This window comes from Nyctereutes procyonoides, unplaced genomic scaffold, assembly GCF_905146905.1.
Source record: "Nyctereutes procyonoides isolate TBG_1078 unplaced genomic scaffold, NYPRO_anot_genome, whole genome shotgun sequence".
Lineage (NCBI taxonomy): Eukaryota > Metazoa > Chordata > Mammalia > Carnivora > Canidae > Nyctereutes > Nyctereutes procyonoides.
Window position 1 is genome coordinate 459,225 of NW_026575129.1, and position 19,432 is coordinate 478,656.

General features: G+C 43.1%; 1 protein-coding gene across 1 annotated transcript in view; it reads left to right on the plus strand.

Annotated features, from left to right (window-relative positions):
* The window catches only part of HMGCR (3-hydroxy-3-methylglutaryl-CoA reductase), a 28,463-nt gene extending 12,368 nt beyond the window's left edge, over positions 1-16,095 (plus strand). Inside the window, exons 7-20 of the mRNA XM_055342251.1 lie at positions 4,749-4,855; positions 4,966-5,082; positions 5,480-5,640; positions 5,762-6,009; positions 6,207-6,385; positions 7,455-7,649; positions 8,411-8,569; positions 8,718-8,875; positions 9,810-9,915; positions 12,696-12,866; positions 13,170-13,310; positions 13,390-13,548; positions 13,984-14,138; positions 14,285-16,095. Coding sequence (XP_055198226.1) covers positions 4,749-4,855; positions 4,966-5,082; positions 5,480-5,640; positions 5,762-6,009; positions 6,207-6,385; positions 7,455-7,649; positions 8,411-8,569; positions 8,718-8,875; positions 9,810-9,915; positions 12,696-12,866; positions 13,170-13,310; positions 13,390-13,548; positions 13,984-14,138; positions 14,285-14,339 — 2,111 coding nt within the window. The 3' untranslated portion in view covers positions 14,340-16,095. The remainder of the gene's footprint in view (positions 1-4,748; positions 4,856-4,965; positions 5,083-5,479; positions 5,641-5,761; positions 6,010-6,206; positions 6,386-7,454; positions 7,650-8,410; positions 8,570-8,717; positions 8,876-9,809; positions 9,916-12,695; positions 12,867-13,169; positions 13,311-13,389; positions 13,549-13,983; positions 14,139-14,284) is intronic.
* The last annotated feature ends 3,337 nt before the right edge of the window (positions 16,096-19,432 follow it).

The following is a 19,432-nucleotide window of genomic DNA, read 5'->3' on the forward strand; positions in this document are numbered from 1 at the left end:
CTTGCTGATATGATGAACCACATTGATTGTTTTACGAGTGTTGAACGAGCCTTGTGTCCTGGGGATAAATCCTACTTGGTCATGGTGAATAATTTTCTTAATGTGTTGTTGGATCCTATTGGCTAGTATCTTGTTGAGAATTTTCGCATCCAAGTTCACCAGGGATATTGGTCTGTAATTCTCCTTTTTGGTGGGGTTTTTGGTTTTGGAATTAAGGTGATGCTGGCCTCATAGAATGAATTTGGAAGTACCCCATCTCTTTCTATCTTTCCAAACACCTTTAGTAGAATAGGTATGATTTCTTCTTTAAACATTTGATAGAATTCCCCTGGGAATCCATCTGGCCCTGGACTCTTGTGTCTTGGGAGGTTTTTGATGACTGCTTCGATTTCCTCCCTGGTTATTGGCCTGTTCAGGTTTTCTATTTCTTCCTGTTCCAGTTTTGTGGAAAGTTTGTGGCTTTCCAGGAATGCGTCCATTTCTTCTAGATTGCCTAATTTATTGGCGTAGAGCTGTTCATAATATGTTTTTAAAATCATTTGTATTTCCTTGATGTTGGTAGTGATCTCTCCTTTCTCATTCATGATTTTATTAATTTGAGTCTTCTCTCTCTTCTTTTTAATAAGGTTGGCTAATGGTTTATCTATCTTATTAATTCTTTCAAAGAACCAACTCCTGGTTCTATTGATCTGTTCCACAGTTCTTCTGGTCTCAATTCCGTTGAGTTCTGCTCGAATTTTAATTAACTCTGTTCTTCTGCTGGGTGTCGGGTCGATTTGCTGTTTTTTCTCTAGCTCCTTTATGTGTAAGGTTAGCTTTTGTATTTGAGTTCTTTCCAGTTTTTGAATGGATGCTTGTATTGCGATGTATTTCCCCCTCAGGACTGCTTTTGCTGCATCCCAAAGATTTTGAACAGTTGTATCTTCATTCTCATTAGTTTCCATGAATCTTTTTAATTCTTCCTTAATTTCCTGGTTGTCCCTTTCATCTTTTAGCAGGATGGTCCTTAACCTCCACGTGTTTGAGGTCCTTCCAAACTTCTTGTTGTGATTTAGTTCTAATTTCAAGGCGTTACGGTCTGAGAATATGCAGGGGACGATCCCAATCTTTTGGTATCGGTTCAGACCTGATTTGTGACCCAGTATGTGGTCTATTCTGGAGAAAGTTCCATGTGCACTTGAGAAGAATGTGTATTCAGTTGAGTTTGGATGTAAAGTTCTGTAGATATCTGTGAAATCCATCTGGTCCAGTGTATCATTTAAAGCTCTCGTTTCTTTGGAGATGTTGTGCTTAGAAGACGTATCGAGGGTAGAAAGGGCTAGATTGAAGTCACCAAGTATAAGTGTATTATTATGTAAGTATTTCTTCACTTTGGTTAATAATTTGTTTAAGTATTTGGCAGCTCCCTCATTCGGGGCATATATATTGAGGATTGTTAAGTCCTCTTGTTGGATAAATCCTTTAAGTATGATATAGTGTCCCTCTTCATCTCTCACTACAGTCTTTGGGGTAAATTTTAGTTTATCTAATATAAGGATGGCTACCCCTGCTTTTTTTTGAGAACCATTTGAATGGTAAATGGTTCTCCAACCTTTTATTTTCAGGTTGTAGGTGTCCTTCTGTCTAAAATGAGTCTCTTGTAGACAGCAAATAGATGGGTCCTGCTTTTTTATCCAGTCTGAAACCCTGCGCCTTTTGATGGGGTCATTGAGCCCGTTCACGTTCAGAGTTACTATTGAAAGATATGAGTTTAGTGTCATCATGATATCTATTCAGTCCTTGTTTTTGTGGATTGTTCCACTGAACTTCTTCTTAAAGGGGAATTTTAAGAGTCCCCCTTAAAATTTCTTGCAGAGCTGGTTTGGAGGTCACATATTCTTTCAGTTCCTGCCTGTCTTGGAAGGTCTTTATCTCTCCTTCCATTTTGAATGAGAGCCTTGCTGGATAAAGTATTCTTGGTTGCATGTTCTTCTCATTTAGGACCCTGAATATATCCTGCCAGCCCTTTCTGGCCTGCCAGGTCTCTGTGGAGAGGTCTGCTGTTACCCTAATATTCCTCCCCATAAAAGTCAGGGACTTCTTGTCTCTTGCTGCTTTAAGGATCTTCTCTTTATCTTTGGAATTTGCAAGCTTCACTATTAAATGTCGAGGTGTTGAATGGTTTTTACTGATTTTAGGGGGGGATCTCTCTATTTCCTGGATCTGAATGCCTGTTTCCCTTCCCAGATTGGGAAAGTTTTCAGCTAGGATTTGTTCAAATACATATTCTGGCCCTCTGTCCCTTTTGGCGCCCTCAGAAACCCCAGTTAAACGTAGGTTTTTCTTCCTTAGGCTCTCACTTATTTCCCTTAATCTGTCTTCATGGTCTTTTAATTGTCTGTCTCTTTTTTCCTCAGTTTCCCTCTTTGCCATTAACTTGTCTTCTATGTCACTCGTTCTTCCACCTCGTTAACCCTCGTCATTAGGACTTCTAGTGTGGATTGCATCTCATTCAATTGATTTTTAATTTCTGCCTGATTGGTTCTAAATTCTGCAGTCATGAAGTCTCGTGAGTCCTTAATGCTTTTTTCCAAAGCCACCAGTAGCTGTATAATAGTGCTTCTGAAATTGCTTTCTGACATTGAATTGTAATCCAGATTTTGTAACTCTGTGGGAGAGAGGACTGTTTCTGATTATTTCTTTTGAGGTGGGTTTTCCTTCTAGTCATTTTTCTCAGTGCAGAGTGGCCAAAAACAAGTTGTATTGGGAAAAGGAGAAAAAGAGAGAGAGAGAAGGAAAGAAAAGAGGAAAAAAAAAAGAAAATGAAGGAAAAAAGAGAAGTAAAAGAGAAAAAGAAAGAACGGTGAAAAAAAAAGGGGGGTGGGGGAAGCAATCAGAAATCAAAAAGAAAAAAAAAACACGGGGGAGTATCTTCTGATTCTGTATACTTTAAGTCCCTTGACTTCCCCTGGAACTTGTTGGTCTAATTGGTCTTCTGGGGGAGGGGCCTGCTGTGCTGATTTTCAGGTGTTAGCACTTGGGGGAGCTGCTCTGCCCTCTGCCTGCTGCAGGGCTCGGTGGGGATTGTTTACTCCGTGAGGCCCCAGGAGGAACAGCCCCAGTGGCTATGGCAGCTCTGGAAACCTGGATTCAGCTCCCACAGTAACTACGGGGCTCTCAGTCTGCAGGGCCTGGAGGCTCCAGGGCGGGGCCGCTGATCTGCTCAGCTCGGGGCAGGAGCGTCCTTGCTGTCCTGGGCCCTCCTGGCTTCTGCCTGTCCCGGGGGGAGGCCGGATCCTGGGCTGTGTCCCGGCGCCCTGTGCTCTGGGGCCTGCGCTGTTGGATTCGCGCTCCCGCTGCGCAGCCCCCTCCACGGAGCCGCCGCCCGAGCCCCCCCAGCTGCTCCAGGCCGGGCAGGCCTCTCCGAGCAGAGCCGCGCCCGATCCCCTCCCAGCTGCTCCGGGTCCCGCTGTGCTCCCGCCGTGCCCGCTACAGCCCTTAGGGAGCTCGGCGCACTCTCCCGGGGCGCAGGTGTCTGTTAGTGTCCCAGGGAGCCTGAGGGCATCCCCGCCCTCCTGGGTCCTGCTCTAACTCCCTGTGGGTGCCTTTCCTCCCGGGAAGGTTGGTGCAGCTCCTGCTTCTCCGGGAAGGGGCTCTCCTGTCCTGGGGACACTCGCCCCGGCCTCAGCCCGGCTCCTCCTGGGGCCCCTCCCCCTTGGAGGTCTTTTGTTTCTTTATTTCTTTTTCCCGGTCTTCCTACCTTGATAGAAGCGCGAACTCTTCTCACTGTAGCATTCCAGCTGGTCTCTCTTTAAATCTCAGGCCGAATTCGTAGATTTTCAGGATGATTTGAAGGTTATCTAGGTAATTTGGTGGGGACAGGTGATTTGGGGACCCTACTCTTTCGCCATCTTGCCCCTCCCCTCTGTTGAGTTTTTTATATTCTCGTTGGTTTTATAAGAGGGAATAGCTTTTTATTTACATTTCAAATATTTTTATTTTTAATATGAGTGGCATCAGAAATATGTTTTATATTCAAGTTTATTTGTAATGTTGAGGGAATAAGATTTGGTAGTCGAAGGTCTTTTTCATCTCTATAATCTGTTAACCTTCTATTTGGGAAGATTACCAAGAGGTAACTTAAACATTTTGTAGTGGGATGTTTGTTAATTTTGGATCTTGAGTTGCCTTTGCATTTATTTAATTTTTTAAATAGATCAGTGAAATTAATATTATAAGAACATAAATATAGTAGAGGTTACATTGAAATTTGAGTTGAGTAGTACTCTACAGTATATTACGGTACTGTATCAGGAATGGCGCATAGCTGGTAGTAAGTTTAATAAAGAGTCTTTGGTCCACAGGTGCATTGCTTTTCTAGTAAAGAGTGGAATTGGGTCCAGCAATGGGAGGTTTGCTCATTAGTGTAGCCTGGCCTTGTTATTCTTTCAAAACAGAATGCTACCATGTGGGGAAAGGGGATTATCAGATGTGTGTGAAGTACAGCAGCCATGCCTGGCAATGTGCGGGTTGGAGATGATGGAGAAGACCAGCTCTCCTTTCTTGAGGGAGCTAGCTATTCCTTCTGTGCTCTAAGGCTTGGCATCACCGCAGAGTTCCTCATTCTTCTTCCAGGAGATAGCAAAGAGCTTCGTATTATACTAATATTTTCTCATATTTGTCTACTGAGAGGAAAAGTCCCTGTGATGTATGCAGCATCAAAAATACATGTACTGTACTAATTATACATTTAATTTTTCTCTAACCAGGGGTACGTCAACTTGAAATTATGTGCTGCTTTGGCTGTATGTCAGTTCTTGCCAACTACTTCGTGTTCATGACTTTCTTCCCAGCTTGCGTTTCCTTGGTTTTAGAGGTAAGAGCAGTTCTTACTTATGGTATTAACAGAAGAGTAATGTTTCTCATCACATCCATTCACATAAATGAAATCCGTACATTCTAATGTAAGACTGGTTTATTTTGTAGCTTTCTCGGGAAAGCCGCGAGGGTCGTCCAATTTGGCAACTGAGCCATTTTGCTCGAGTTTTAGAAGAAGAAGAAAATAAACCAAATCCTGTTACTCAGAGAGTTAAGATGATTATGGTAACTATATAGTTTTCTTCTTCCTTTAGTATCTTTAGTTCCAGTGTCATATTCTGCTTTTCAACTTTTTTTTCTTCTTCCTATTAGCTTTCTGCAATTTTTGTCTCTTTCATTGATGCTCCTCTACCTTTTTTCTTTCCTTGTGCCTCATTTATTTGAGGGTCCTCCTCTCTCGCCTCTGAACAGATTTTTCAAGTTCCTCTACTTGACGTCTCTTTGAAAACCCATTGTTTGCAATGTTTTCAGTAGTTTAGGGGGCCATTGCCTTAGTCACGGGGCAAGTATAGGGCTTGGTTTTCACGCTGAGGGGAAGCCAGGGGAGACAGTGTCTGCTTATCCAGATGCTAAGGATGAGAAGTTGACATGCAGATACATAATTCATGACCTTTTATTTCAGTCTCTAGGCTTGGTTCTTGTTCATGCCCATAGTCGCTGGATAGCAGATCCTTCTCCTCAAAACAGTACATCAGAGAACTCCAGGGTTTCTTTAGGACTGGATGAAAATGTGTCCAAGAGAATTGAACCAAGTGTTTCCCTTTGGCAGTTTTATCTCTCCAAGTAAGTTCCCCGAGACCTGCTTTGTTGTGTATTAATCATAGCACTCTGTGTTACTAAAAGTTTAGGCTGAGCCTTTCTTATTTCTGAGTAATAACATTTTAATTTGCTTTTTTTAATTTAGAATGATCAGCATGGATATTGAACAAGTTGTTACCCTAGGTTTAGCTCTCCTTCTGGCTGTCAAGTATATCTTCTTTGAACAAGCTGAGACTGAATCTACACTCTCATTAAAAAACCCTATGACATCGCCTGTAGTGACCCCCAAAAAAGTCCCAGATGATTGTTGTAGACGTGAACCTGTGCTGGTCAGGAATAGCCAGAAAGTCCATGCAGCAGAGGAGGAGACAAGGATAAACAGAGAAAGAAAAGGTGATTTCTCGTTTGTTTTATTTTCTGTTTTTCCATTCGTGATTTGTCAAGAAGTTTTCATTTTAAAACTTATGTTCAGATCCTTCCTACGGTCTCCTGGGACCGGGCTCAAGGTCTCCAGCGTGTGGTGGGGGAAAGGAAAAACAAAACAAAACCTATGTTCCATGTTGTGAGATTTCTTTCGATCTCTTGAACAGTTGAGGTCATAAAACCCTTTGTGGCAGAAACTGACACCCCAAGCAGAGCTACGTTTGTGGTTGGTAACTCCTCCTTACTTGATACTTCGGTGGAACTAGAGACACAGGAACCTGAAATTGAACTTCCCATGGAGCCTCGGCCTAATGAAGAATGTCTACAGATACTTGGGAATGCAGAGGTGAGGAAAATAAAATTAACTCAAGCTTTATATCTTTCCTAAGAAAAGGAGTTTATTTATTTGTTTGTTTGTTTGTTTGTTTATTTATTTATTTATTTATTTATTTATTTATTTATTTGAGGAAGAAAGAAATTATAGCTATCAAGTACCTGTTAAGTTCTGGGCGTTGTGTGGTTTACAGGTAGTAAATTATTTCTTTATTTCCCACAACCTTGTGAGATAGTTGGAATTATCTCCATTTTTCAGATGAGAAAGAGAAAGCTGAGGCTCCAGGAAGCTTACTTTCCCAAAGTAATACACTTAGGAAATGGAAAGCTAATAAGATCAAGAGTCCCAAGATTTACTGGCTCGAGGTCAATGCTCTTTGTACTTTATTACTGTTTGCCAGAGAGACAAGCCACTACTCTATTCTCGAGTGTTTTGGGACCTAGAAAAGGTTTAACTCAAAAACAAGCTTCAAAAACTGAAGAAAGTTTTTTTTGTTTTTAATTTGCTTTTAAAGTAAGCTTGATGCCCACAAAAAAGCTTGTTTTCCTTTGTGACATGTGAGTGAGTGTTCTGTCTCCATGACCGTCTCCATGACCATATGAGTCCAATCAGGCTTTAATGTGAATATTGTTTTTGTCGTATCTGCTTAATGTGGTTCATTCTTAATTTATGTGCACTAGAGTGAGAGTAGCATCAGGTTTGTTTTTCTTTCACTTTCCCTCATTCCTATTGATGTGCATAGTGATACTTGAATTGTCTTGCTATATACAGAGTTAACACAACTTGGGGGGGGGCATTGAAATCTTAAGTTTGAATTTATTTTTTTACGAACTTTTGCAAAATTTATTGCTTTGGTTTTACATTTGTTTAGTGTCATTTTTAGAAAGAATTTGCTTTCATTTTGATATTATTTCTATTCAAATCATCTCCTTCAGAACTTCAAAGTTTTTTGGGTTCTCCTCTACTGAGAGTGTTGTTTGTATTAAATGCCTTTATTATGAAGAATATGAAATGCACTTCAAGTTTTTTGTTCTCCTCAAACCAACTCCTCCCCTCCTCCCCTTTTTTTGCATTTCTTTAGAAAGGTGCAAAATTCCTTAGTGATGCAGAGATCATCCAATTAGTCAATGCTAAGCATATCCCAGCTTATAAATTGGAAACTCTGATGGAAACCCATGAACGAGGTGTATCTATTCGCCGACAGTTACTTTCCAGAAAACTTCCAGAGCCTTCTTCTCTCCAGTATCTACCGTACAGGGACTATAATTACTCCTTGGTATGTTGTTTTCTTGTTTTGAGAAAGTTTGCTTTGTAGCTTTTTAGTCTTTTAGCTTTACTCTTCAGCTTTTTTTTAGTTTTTCTTGATTAGTCTTTTATATGTACATCGTTGTTTTTTTTTTAAGATTTTATTTATTTATTTGACAGCACAAGCAGCAGGGGCAGCAGGCAGAGGGAGAAGGAGAAGTATGCTCCCTGCTGAGCAGAGAGCCCAAATGCTTGGGATGCATGGAACTGGATCCCTGGACTCTGGGATCATGATCTGAACCAAAGGTGGACGCTTAACTGGCTGAGCCACCAGGTGCCCCTATGTACATCATTTTATAAAACTTTTTTAAAAATCATTTTACTATAGTTTTGTATTCTGCTAATGATTACAGATTCTAGAAACTAAAAATGCTTTTCCTGTTATTTGTAGTTATTACTCTGCGATTTTAGTACTTTTAAATACTTTTAAAGAGTAATAAAAGGGGTGCCTGGGTGGCTCACTTGTTTGAGCATCCAACTCTTGGTTTCAGCTCTGGTGGTGATCTCAAGGTCATGAGGTAAAGCCCTGAGTTGGCTCCAAGCTCAGCAGGGAGTCTGCTTGAGATTCTCTTGCACCAACCCCTCAAAATAAATAAATAAAATCTTTAAAAAAAAGAGTAAATAAAAGATTTTGTTGACAAATACGCTAAAGGTTTAAGTTTGAAGACAGTTACTGATGACGAGCTGTTTGCAATAACAGATTTTCACTTGGTGCCAAATTTTACCTTTTAGGTGATGGGAGCTTGTTGTGAAAATGTTATTGGCTATATGCCCATCCCTGTTGGAGTGGCAGGGCCTCTGTGCTTGGATGGAAAAGAATTTCAGGTTCCAATGGCCACAACAGAAGGTTGTCTCGTGGCCAGCACTAATAGAGGCTGCAGAGCAATAGGTGTAAGTTGGCATTTATATATTTGCCTGTTTTATGATATGCGCTTAAGCCAGGCAATGAAAAAAGATTGGGGACAATCAAGGACACCTTTTGGGACAAGCAGAAGTGTTTGCAGGATTAACATGTCCTTCTGTAACATCCTCTGTGTAGCTTGGTGGAGGTGCCAGCAGTCGAATCCTTGCAGATGGGATGACTCGTGGCCCGGTGGTACGTCTTCCCCGTGCTTGTGACTCTGCAGAAGTGAAGGCCTGGCTTGAGACACCTGAAGGGTTCACAGTGATAAAGGAGGCTTTTGACAGTACCAGCAGGTATGTGTGTGGGTTTATATATGCATTTATGTTTATTTCAGAGCCAGTGTTCTCCTCTGTGATTGCTAAACTTAACTGTTAGCCTGTTAACATACTGCCTGCTTCAGGTCACATAACAAAATATTACCTTTAAGACCGTTTATTCAAAATGAGTAATATTTGTGGTTGGTTTACGGGGATGTCGGTGGGGGCATAATGTTGATTCAAATGAATCCATACGAGTAGATAGAAAAAAATAGCGTGAGCTAGTCTCTTTGTGTGTTGGTGTTACAAAGCTCACTTTGATTGGACTGTTACTTTGTCCTAGATGAGTTTTGACTTAGAATTGCCATAGGGAGGAATTGCCTGAAAAAAAGATTTTCCAAGCAGGATAGAAGTAAATATCTGGATAGTAGATTTACTTTGAATACAGAAAAATAATTTATAAAGTAACATAATCAGTACAAATGTTAGCTTCATTTTATTATTATTTTTTTTTAGAGAGAGGGTGCATGTATGAGTGAGGGGAAGGGCAGAAGGAGGAGAGAGAGAATCTCAAGCAGGCTTCACAGTTCATGGAGCCTGATGTGTGAGGCTGAGATCCCCTGAGTCATGACCTGAGCGAAAGTCAAGAGTTGGACACTTAACCACCTGAGCCACCCAGGCACCCCATTGATAGCTCCATTTAGTTCAAGTTTATATGTTTGTTTGTTTATTTATTTATTTTTTGACTTTTAAAGTTTGTGTATGATGATGGCTGAGTGCAGCAGCTTTCCCTTCGTGTGGCGTATGAGACAGTTGAATTAGTGTTCTAACATAATGTTAGTTAAAGAAGAAAATAGTAAGTAATCTCCATGAGCATTCTCTTATGTGTAAAATAAATCAACGGAACTAGATTTTTAAGGTAACTTCCATCTTCTCAACAAATCAAAAAAATATTTGGTTTTGGTTACAGATTTGCACGTCTGCAGAAACTTCATATGAGTATGGCTGGTCGCAATCTTTATATCCGTTTCCAGTCCAGGTCAGGTGATGCAATGGGGATGAACATGATTTCAAAGGTGAGCCTGGATAGACTAAAATAGAACTTGCAAGACGATTGACCCAAGGGAGGGGAACTGGTGTCAGGGAGATAAGAGTGGGGAGCAGACTTACTGTTTATGTCCTCCTATATTTTTAAATTTTGTGTCATGTACATATACTACTTACTCAAATGATTACTTGATTGAAAGATTTTTATTGAAAGCTAAATACTGATTCATATAAGTCATCAGGCATTTCTTGACCAGTGTTTGTATTTGATATGTTTAAACTTGGCATTATATATGCTCTGGGTCTATTCAGAAGGCTGAGAAAAATCTTGGGGTTAGTGCTTCTTAACGTGGTCCTATAAATCTTGAAAGCTTGCCTCTTTGAGAGACCTCAAGACTTGTATGTCAGAGGCCAAGTTCATGTGTATAGTCCATTTATATTAATTATCTCCCCATAAGAAGACTGTATGGTTTACATTTTATTCTACTGATATTTGTTATTTAAAAATATTCACAAATGTGAAGTGTTAAAGTCCATTAGGTTAGCAAGATTTATTTTGTGGTTTACCTGTATATAAGGACTGTTCTGAAAGAGAAAGAGTGACTAAATACATAGGTTTTAAAAGTTGCCAAAAAGCAGTAGAGTGGTTCCTTAAAAAATTAAAAATAGAATTATGATCCAGCAAATCCACTTCTGGGTATTTACCCAGAAGAATTGAGAGTTTCAGAGACTTATTTATAAGCACACCCATGTTCATGGCAGCATTATTCACAATAGCCTAAAGGTAGAAGCAACCCAAGTGTTCATGGACAGATGAATGGATAAATAAAATGTAGTATGTACATAAAATGGGATGTTTTTAAACTCCATTATTAAAATAGGAAAATCTGATATATGCTAAATGAACTTTTGAGGATCACTTGCTAAGTTAAATAATCTGGTTAACAAAAAAGACCAAAGGCTATAAGTAAATTCATACTAATGAGGCACCTAGATTAGTTCAATTCATAGAGACAGAAAGAAGTGGGGAAGAGAAAAGGAAATAGGGAGTTGCTGTTTAATGGGTTTGGAGTTTGTTTTTTAAGATGAAAAGAGTTCTGGAGATGGGGTGCACTACAGTGTGAATGTACTTAACACTACTCACCTGTACACTTGAAGATAGTTAAGAGGGTAAGTTCCAGGTCACGTGTATTTTACCACAAAACACATTTTTAAAAAATTGCCAGTAAGTATTTTGGTTATTGAGGTACGAGTTATTGATTGAATTAATGTCAGTTCATTGGAAGTCTTGCTTACATTTTTGTAAGTCATTTTCCCAATGACTTTCATTTACAACAGGATTTGCTTTTATGTCTGACTCCTCTTTATTTATTTATTTTTTTTCTGACTCCTCTTTATTGACTTGGTAACTTGGGCTTTTAGGTAATATCTGAATAACTAGAAGAAGGAATTTATTACATGTTGATCATGGGTTGAGTTACTTACTCCCAGTGACATGATTATGAGTATTATATCCTCACTGAGTATTTTTAAATTCATTTTTAAATTTAGTTAAATTAAAAACTTTTAAATTTATATTCAATTTAGTTAACATAGAGTATATTATTAGCTTCAGGGGTAGAATTTAGTGATTCATCAGTTGCATATAACATCCAGTGCTCACTACATCAGGTGCCCTTGTTAATGCCCATCACCCCTTACCCCTCCCCCTGCACCTTCCCTCCAGCAACCCTCTGTTTCCTAGAGTTCAGTGTTCTCTTATGGTTTGCCTCCCTCTCTGTTTTCATCTCATTTATTTTTCCCTCCCTTCCCCTATGTTCAGCAGTTTTGTTTCTTAAATTCCATATATGAGCGAAATCATACAGTATTTGTTTTTCTCTGGTTTATCTCGATTAGCATAATACCCTCTAGTTCCATCTACATTATTGCAAATGGCAAGATTTCATTCTTTCTGATGGCTGAGTAATACCACTTGTTTATCCATTCATCTGTCGATGGACATCTGGGCTCTTTCCATACTTTGCCTGTTGTGGACATTGTTGTGGTAAACATTGGAGTGTAGCTGCTCCTTTGAATCCCTGTTTGTATCCTTTGGATCAATGCCTAGTGCAATTGCTGGGTCATAGGGTAGCTAGCTAGCTCTATTTTCAACTTTTTGAGGAAGCTCCATACTGTTCTCCAGAGTGACTGCACCAGTTTGCATTCCCACCAACAGTGCAAGAGGGTTCCCCTTTCTCATCCTCGCCCGACATCTGTTGTTTCCTGAGTTCATTTTAGCCATTCTCACTGGTGTGAGGTGGGATCTCATCGTGGTTTTGATTTGTATTTCCCTGATGGCAAGTGATGAGGAGCGTTTTCTCATGTGTTTGTCGGCCATGTCTATGTCGTCTGTGGAGAAATGTCTGTTTATGTCCTCTGCTCATTTATTGATAAGATTATTTGTTTTTTGGGTGTTGAGTTTGGTAAGTTCTTTATAGATTTTTTATACTAGCCCTTTATCTGATAAATCCTTTGTAGATATCTTCTCCCATTCTAATATTCTCATTATGTTTTCATTTACGTCCTCGTTCATCAGGAACTACAAAGAACTTTGTTTTTATTCCTAGAAACCGTAGAGGTCTATACCTAAGAAATTCATCACTGTGATGGCTAATAAAGCTGCTGTTGTTTTATGCTCACTTTTTTTGAAGTATATTTATTGTATTTAGAAATATTATAGTTACTGTACTTCATTAGTGTTATTAGATGCAAATAAAGCCTCTGATCTATAATAACTTTGTGCATTTTAATTTTGTTGTGCTGTTGACAGGGCACAGAGAAGGCACTTTCAAAACTTCATGAACATTTTCCTGAAATGCAGATTCTAGCAGTTAGTGGTAACTACTGTACTGACAAGAAACCTGCTGCTATAAATTGGATAGAGGGAAGAGGAAAGTCTGTGGTTTGTGAAGCTGTCATTCCAGCCAAGGTTGTCAGAGAAGTGAGTGACTGGATGATTTATTTTGTCACGCTTTCATTGGGTTAAAAATCGGGGAAAGGATTCTAACGTTCTAAGTAAAGTTGAATATATGGGCGTATGCTTGATGTTAAAGATGGCTGTTGTATCTTGCCCATGCGTGTGGGGCATTCACATGAGCACGCTGGGCTGGTACTGTGTATTGAGGACAAGGCATCAACAGGGCCATATCTAAACGCTCTTGCTTTACTGAAAAAGACAGATCTGGGTAACATGCCCTGAATCTTCCAGGAGAACATGTAAAATGTGCACAACTCTGTCTACTAGGTATTAAAGACTACCACAGAAGCTATGATTGAGGTCAACATTAATAAGAATCTGGTAGGCTCTGCAATGGCCGGGAGTATCGGAGGCTACAATGCCCACGCGGCAAACATCGTGACTGCCATCTACATTGCCTGTGGACAGGTGAGGGCTCCCATCTCGACTTCTCTCTTGTACTTCTAAGTGAGAGAAGTTTTATACTCTTCGTTTTTATTTTTTTCAGGATGCAGCACAGAATGTTGGCAGTTCAAACTGTATTACTTTAATGGAAGCAAGTGGTCCCACAAATGAAGATTTGTATATCAGTTGCACCATGCCGTCTATAGAAATAGGAACTGTGGGCGGTGGCACCAACCTGCTCCCTCAGCAAGCCTGTTTACAGGTATGACGCCTCAGCCCCACAGTCTGGGGACTTCCAGCCTAGTTCTGACTCGCTGGGATTCTTTATTTCTGCCCAACAGCACTTCTCACTCATCTGTATTTTAGCTGGTCTTTTCATTCTTTTGCTTCTCGCCAGCCGAACCCGGTGTGTCCAAGTAAGCATGTTGAGGCATATGTTTAGTACATTGAGAAAGCAAATTAAGAGAGCAAATAAATGTTCATGTCCTCTGAATACGTGCCCCTGCAAACCAGGCTGTGGATGTTATGTTCACTGCGGTGTATGTTATTGCCAGTACTGGCTATCAAATCTTGGAAATTGAGTCCTTCCAATGGAGTCAGGTTCTGTTCTGATGCCGTCGTAGTTCTTATTTCAATTGGTAGAAAAGGAAGTTGTTGCCATAACTTTGAGTCCTGCTGTGTCTCTCCCTGGCTGCAGATGCTAGGTGTTCAAGGAGCGTGCAAGGACAATCCTGGGGAGAATGCCCGGCAGCTTGCCAGGATCGTGTGCGGTACAGTGATGGCCGGGGAGTTGTCACTGATGGCAGCGTTGGCAGCCGGACATCTCGTCAAAAGTCACATGATTCACAACAGGTAAAACTTAAAAGATTTATTTAATGTGTTTCCCCTATACTTAAGATACACGTACAAAACCCTACTATACAGATAGAATAGTTCTAACTTAAAATTCTATACCCTTGATATTTTGTATATCTCCTCTCTGTCTTTTTCTGTCATAGGTCAAAGATAAATTTACAAGACCTCCAAGGAACTTGCACTAAGAAGGCTGCTTGAATAGCCTGACAGCTCTGAACTGAAACGTGGGCATTGGGTTCTAAAGGACTAACATAAAATCTGTGAATTAAAAAGCTCAATGCGGTGTTGTGTTGAGGATGAATAGACATGATCTGTGAGACGACTACTTGGTTTTTGGCTCTTTCAGAAAGGTCTGGGATCCTTCTTTCCATGCAGATTTCTCAGATCTGAAAATAGTGTAGTGTTTTACATGCCGTGCTCTCTGGAAAGATCTGAACATGGATACCGTGCTTTAAATCCTCATAGATGGTAATCTACAGCTCACTTCTGAAAGAGAATACAAGCTGGCCAAAAGTGTTGACATCCATGGAGTTCATGATGATCAGTGTGAGATTGACCCTCCTCTTCATCCTCCCTTCCCCCCATGGTTGAAAATGGATTTTTAAATTACACTGTAGCTGACAAACTGATTTCATAGTTAATTTATTAAGTCTGGGTTATAGAACTGTAAGAAATAAGAGCTAAGTTTATTTTTTTGTAAACTAATACTTCATTTGGTGCTGGTCTATTTTGATTTCTTTATGGGGTAGCCGTTGTGATTCTTCAGAAGGGGACCTGCTTTCTTCAAGGGAAGAATTACTCTTTTTCCCAAACTACTGAATTATGTGCTAAGCAGTGCTAAATCCTTCTCCGTCAAGAAAACAAATCACCGCATTAATTTCTGCAGGCTATTTGTTCAGAGAGGCTGCTTGTCTAAGTATAGATGTTGGTCTAGATTGCTAGAACATATTTGCTAGCCTAAGGCTTTAAGAAACAGAATTTTGCCTTCTTCGTTAACAGATACCAGGGCTCTTAATAAATACTGCTTAGACACAGGTGGCCCTCTTTATCAAGAACTCACAAGTCTGACCTCTCAGAGCTCAGAGGGTGGAAAACAAGTTTGAAAGAAAAACAGCATTTCTCTAAGCCAACTTTAATTCTTAAAAGACACTTAAATTTATTGAGCAGAAAAATCTAGATGGTTTTTTTTAAAGAACTGTATCAGATCTGTATATGTTGTAATAAAAGCTTCTTATGCTAGGAGTTTATTGAAAGTGTTTAAGACAAATAAAAATCAACTTGTGCACTGATCAAACATTTTAAGCTTGGGCCAGAGAAGGTAGTCCCCTTTAATGTCGCCAGGAAACCCTGGCATGCTTGTGGAGCCCAATGAAAGGGGAATAGCTTTCAGAGCCCACGAGGTGCCACGTGAATGGCCCCAGAGGAGTCTGCTTCATTCCTGTGGCCAGGAGGTTGGTGACTGAAACGTTCACACAGGGCTCCTCGGTAGACCCACAGAAGCTCTTAGCTTCCTCGGGGTCCGCGGAATTGTTGAATCTTAATTGTTTTTAATGTACAAGTTTTATATAAGTAATAAAGAACTCCTTATTTTATATTACATCTAATGGTTCAAGTGTTGGTCTTGGAGAGAGAAGATGGACTCTGAAGAACATTCCAGTAATGCCGTGGCAGCGTGGAGAGCCTCTGAGTGGTTGTGTCTGCAGTACTGTTGTGGAAGATTGACCTTTGCTGTTGTATGTAAAGTTTAAATTGCTTCTGTTGTGACTTTGAGCCAGTGACTTATTTATCTGAACTTTTCACGGAAGTGGCAGTGAACAGTGTGAGTCTTCATTCTGGTGACTGTAACCAATATCGTCTTGCTAAATTAATGGTTTGTACAATTAACTAAGTTGTATAAATTTGTTATACTTTTTGCCCAGTTCTAGTAAATTATGAAAAGGAAGTGTAATGCTGATCGGTGTAAACAGTAACCTTTTTGTTTGGATTTGCCCTTGGCCGAGAGCCTGGAAGCTTGAAAGTCCGACCAGGGTGATAACCCAATTCCTGTGAGGTGTCCTGTGACCATTTATCATTTTCCATTATATGCTCCAGTTCCTACAACACTAATGGCAGGCCAGTGTTTTATAAGTATTAAAATAACTTTCTTTATACTTAGGAGAATTTGATTAGTCTAGACTTCTCTCAGCTGGACTGCTTTTGGGTGTTGAGGCAGGAGGGTTAGTTGAGAGGAAGAGGGCATGGAGACCGGGCACAAAGCCAAACAGCCCGTGTACGCTGAAGCTGTATCTGCTTCTTGGGGAGGACGTCCTAGCGTAGGCGCAGCTGGCTGCTTGAGAGGCTGAGTGCCCTCTGCTATAGTCAGAGTGAAAGATGTGTAGGAGCCACCCCAGAACCAAGACCCAGATACTGGAAAAAGTTTGAATTTTTCTCCTGAACACGTGTATGGTCCGCCCCTGCCAGAGCGGAGCAGGCCGGACAGGTGACCGCGGAGAGTTTTTGTGCCCTTTTCTGCTCTGGTGATCGGATGAGCAGTGGAATGCATATGGCGGGACAGGATTTTTCTTCATCTTGGGAAAGGATAGGGAATTAAATTAAAAGTTACGTTGTCTCCTGTTGAGGGTCTGAGTTCAAACGAGGACACAACAGCAAGACACATCAATACAAGTGCACTGTGTACACAAGTCTGAAATAAGCAGTTAATTCATTATAGAATTGTTCTTTTGAAAGACTAATGTTTTTCAAAAACGTTCTGCTACGGATAAGACTTGAATTTATTAAAAATTAACTTTACTTGCTTAGCAAAAATAATAACCTCTACACTGGAAGCCGAGAGGATCACAAATGATTTAGCCCACAGTTACATTTTAACGGATTACTTTTTCATGCTGATGTACATGGAACTTTCCGCACCGTCTTTTCTTTTCCTCCTGAGGAACTTTGAGAGCTACTGACAGAGGCCTGGGTACTCCTGTGTCAGGATAGAAGTTTTCAAGCAGCTGCTCCCTGAGGCCAATGGAAGAGCCTTGGGCTGTACCCACAGGATTCAGGAGGCGGACCAGAGTGCTCCAGGCCAGTGGTTCTCCCACTGGAGTGCGCAGAGGGGTTATCTGGAAGACTGGTCAGAAGGTGGATTGCTGGGTGGGCCCCAGGCTTTCGATTCCCTTGCTCTGCGCTGGGCCAGGACTTGAGCGATTGTCTTGCTGCTGCACCTGCTCTAACGGTTTCGGGGGGAGGTGCCTGGCATTCCTGCAAGGGTGGGAGTGGGGTCTCTTCACTGCACAGCCCTGGAAGGCCCCTTGGGCCGGCCCGCTGCCCCTAATAAGATGGAACTAGAACTCATCGTAGAGATTGTGAACTAGTTAGTGTAACTAACCGATTAGAAAGCACGTTTGGAGTGGGTGACACCCCCACCCCCCAAGTAAAGGCTCCACTTCTGTAGCCTTCTGGTCCCCTCCCTCTCCTGCCCCCCTGGTCGCTCCTTGCCCCTCCCAAAGGGCCAGTAAAGGGGGAGGGAGAGGGGTAGGCAAACCTGTTAACACTCACTCACCTCCCCTCTGTGACCTTGTCGCCTCAAAGTGTGACTTTGTAGCTGGACTTCTCAGGGTTTGGGGTTGCTGCTCCGGAGCAGGAGTGCTCAGGCGAGGGCCCTGGGTTCTGGTGGGGGAGCCGTGGGGGGCCCGGCCGCCGGCCCTCCGCTCTGCCTCCACCCGGCTTCGTGTTAGAGCGCGGGACCCAGCGGGGCGCCCCTCGCAGCTCCCGCGCCCGGCGTGAGCCCGGGTCCAGGCCCGAAGCCTCCGGGCGGCGGGGCGGCGGGGCGGGTGGGCCCCGGGTGGGCGGAGGTGATGGAAATCCTCAGGTCAAAGGCTGCGGGTCCTCGTGTCCTGGTGCGTGTCGCCCGCAGCGTCCTCGGGGCTGGACGGGGTCCGCGGGCCCTTGGGAGCGCCTCCCCCGACGACCTCGGGGGCCGGGGGGCCGTACGGTAAGGGGGGGCCCGAGGACGAGGAGGGCGGCCGGGGACCGGGGTCGGGGGGGGTCGTGGGGCCCCGAGGAGCGGCCGGGACGCGCCGGCTCAGCCCCGGGCCCCACCTGCGTCCCCTTGGGTCTCGGTCCCCCGTGTCCCCGGCGAGCGGCCCGCGTGCACCTGCTGTGCGGCCTCGTTGCCCGACGCAGGAGCGCCCAGGACACTGCGGACCCCGGGCCCGGCGGCGGCGTGGCCGGAGCCCCGCGCCGTGTCCGTGGGCAGCTCGGGGCCGCCTTTGCGGGTCCGCGTCCCCCGCCCCGTGCTCGCGGTGGCCTCGCGGAGCTGCCGACGGCCCCCGAGGGGCGCGGGCCTGCGGAGCGTACGGTCCCGCGTGGGGCGGGGAGTCCGTGGGCAGCCGGGCGGCGCACCTGCTGGCCACGGGCGGGCGGATCGGGGCGTGGGGGGTCCTGGTGACGGCCCGGGAAGCGTCCCCGTTGGGACCAGGCCCGCCCCCCGCCCCCGAGGCAGGCTCGCGCAAAGGGCACTTTTAAATGGTAACAGCGCCCACGCCGACAGGTCCCGTCGTCTAGTTCAAACAGCGGCCAAGTCAAGAAGATGCCACGAAGCCAACTCGGCTCGAAATAAGCTGGTTCGAAGGACACGTCGTTGCGGGTTGTAGCTCAGGCCAAGCCGGAGGCAACAGCGCAGGGCCCAGGGCTCCAAAGGCTCCCGGGGGACGACGGGCAGCGAGGCCTCGCGTCCAGCCCCGCAGCCGAGCCCAGCGTGTCCCGAAGCCGCAGCAGCCTCAGGGCCTGCCCCGGGGCCCAGCGCCCCGCAAAGCCCCACGGCCGGCTTGCGGCCGCTGGAGAACACACACTCCCCGGGTGTAATAAGTGGAGCTGCATCATTTAAATAAATAAGTGGGGATTTATTTAAGGGGAAGTACGCGTAGTTGAGTTGTAAGGGCATGATTCGCACTGTACTTTCACTAGAAATACCCAACTGCATAGGCCTTTACTTTCTAGCAATTTCAAAAAACTCTGGACCAGCTTCCGCAGTAAGAATTTTATTTCACACCGTGACCCACCACACACACACACACACACACACACACGCAAACACACATACAAAGGATTCACAAAATACAAAAATATACACAATCTATTCCACTCTGTTCTATATTGACTAAAAAAATTTTTTACATGGATTTTTTGATCCCTAACTGGATTATAAATAACCCAGTTTAATAACTATTGAAGTCGAGGTAAGTTCTTAACTTACCCAGAATTATCAGGCAGCATTTTGGGGTTAAGGAAAACAATCAAACAAG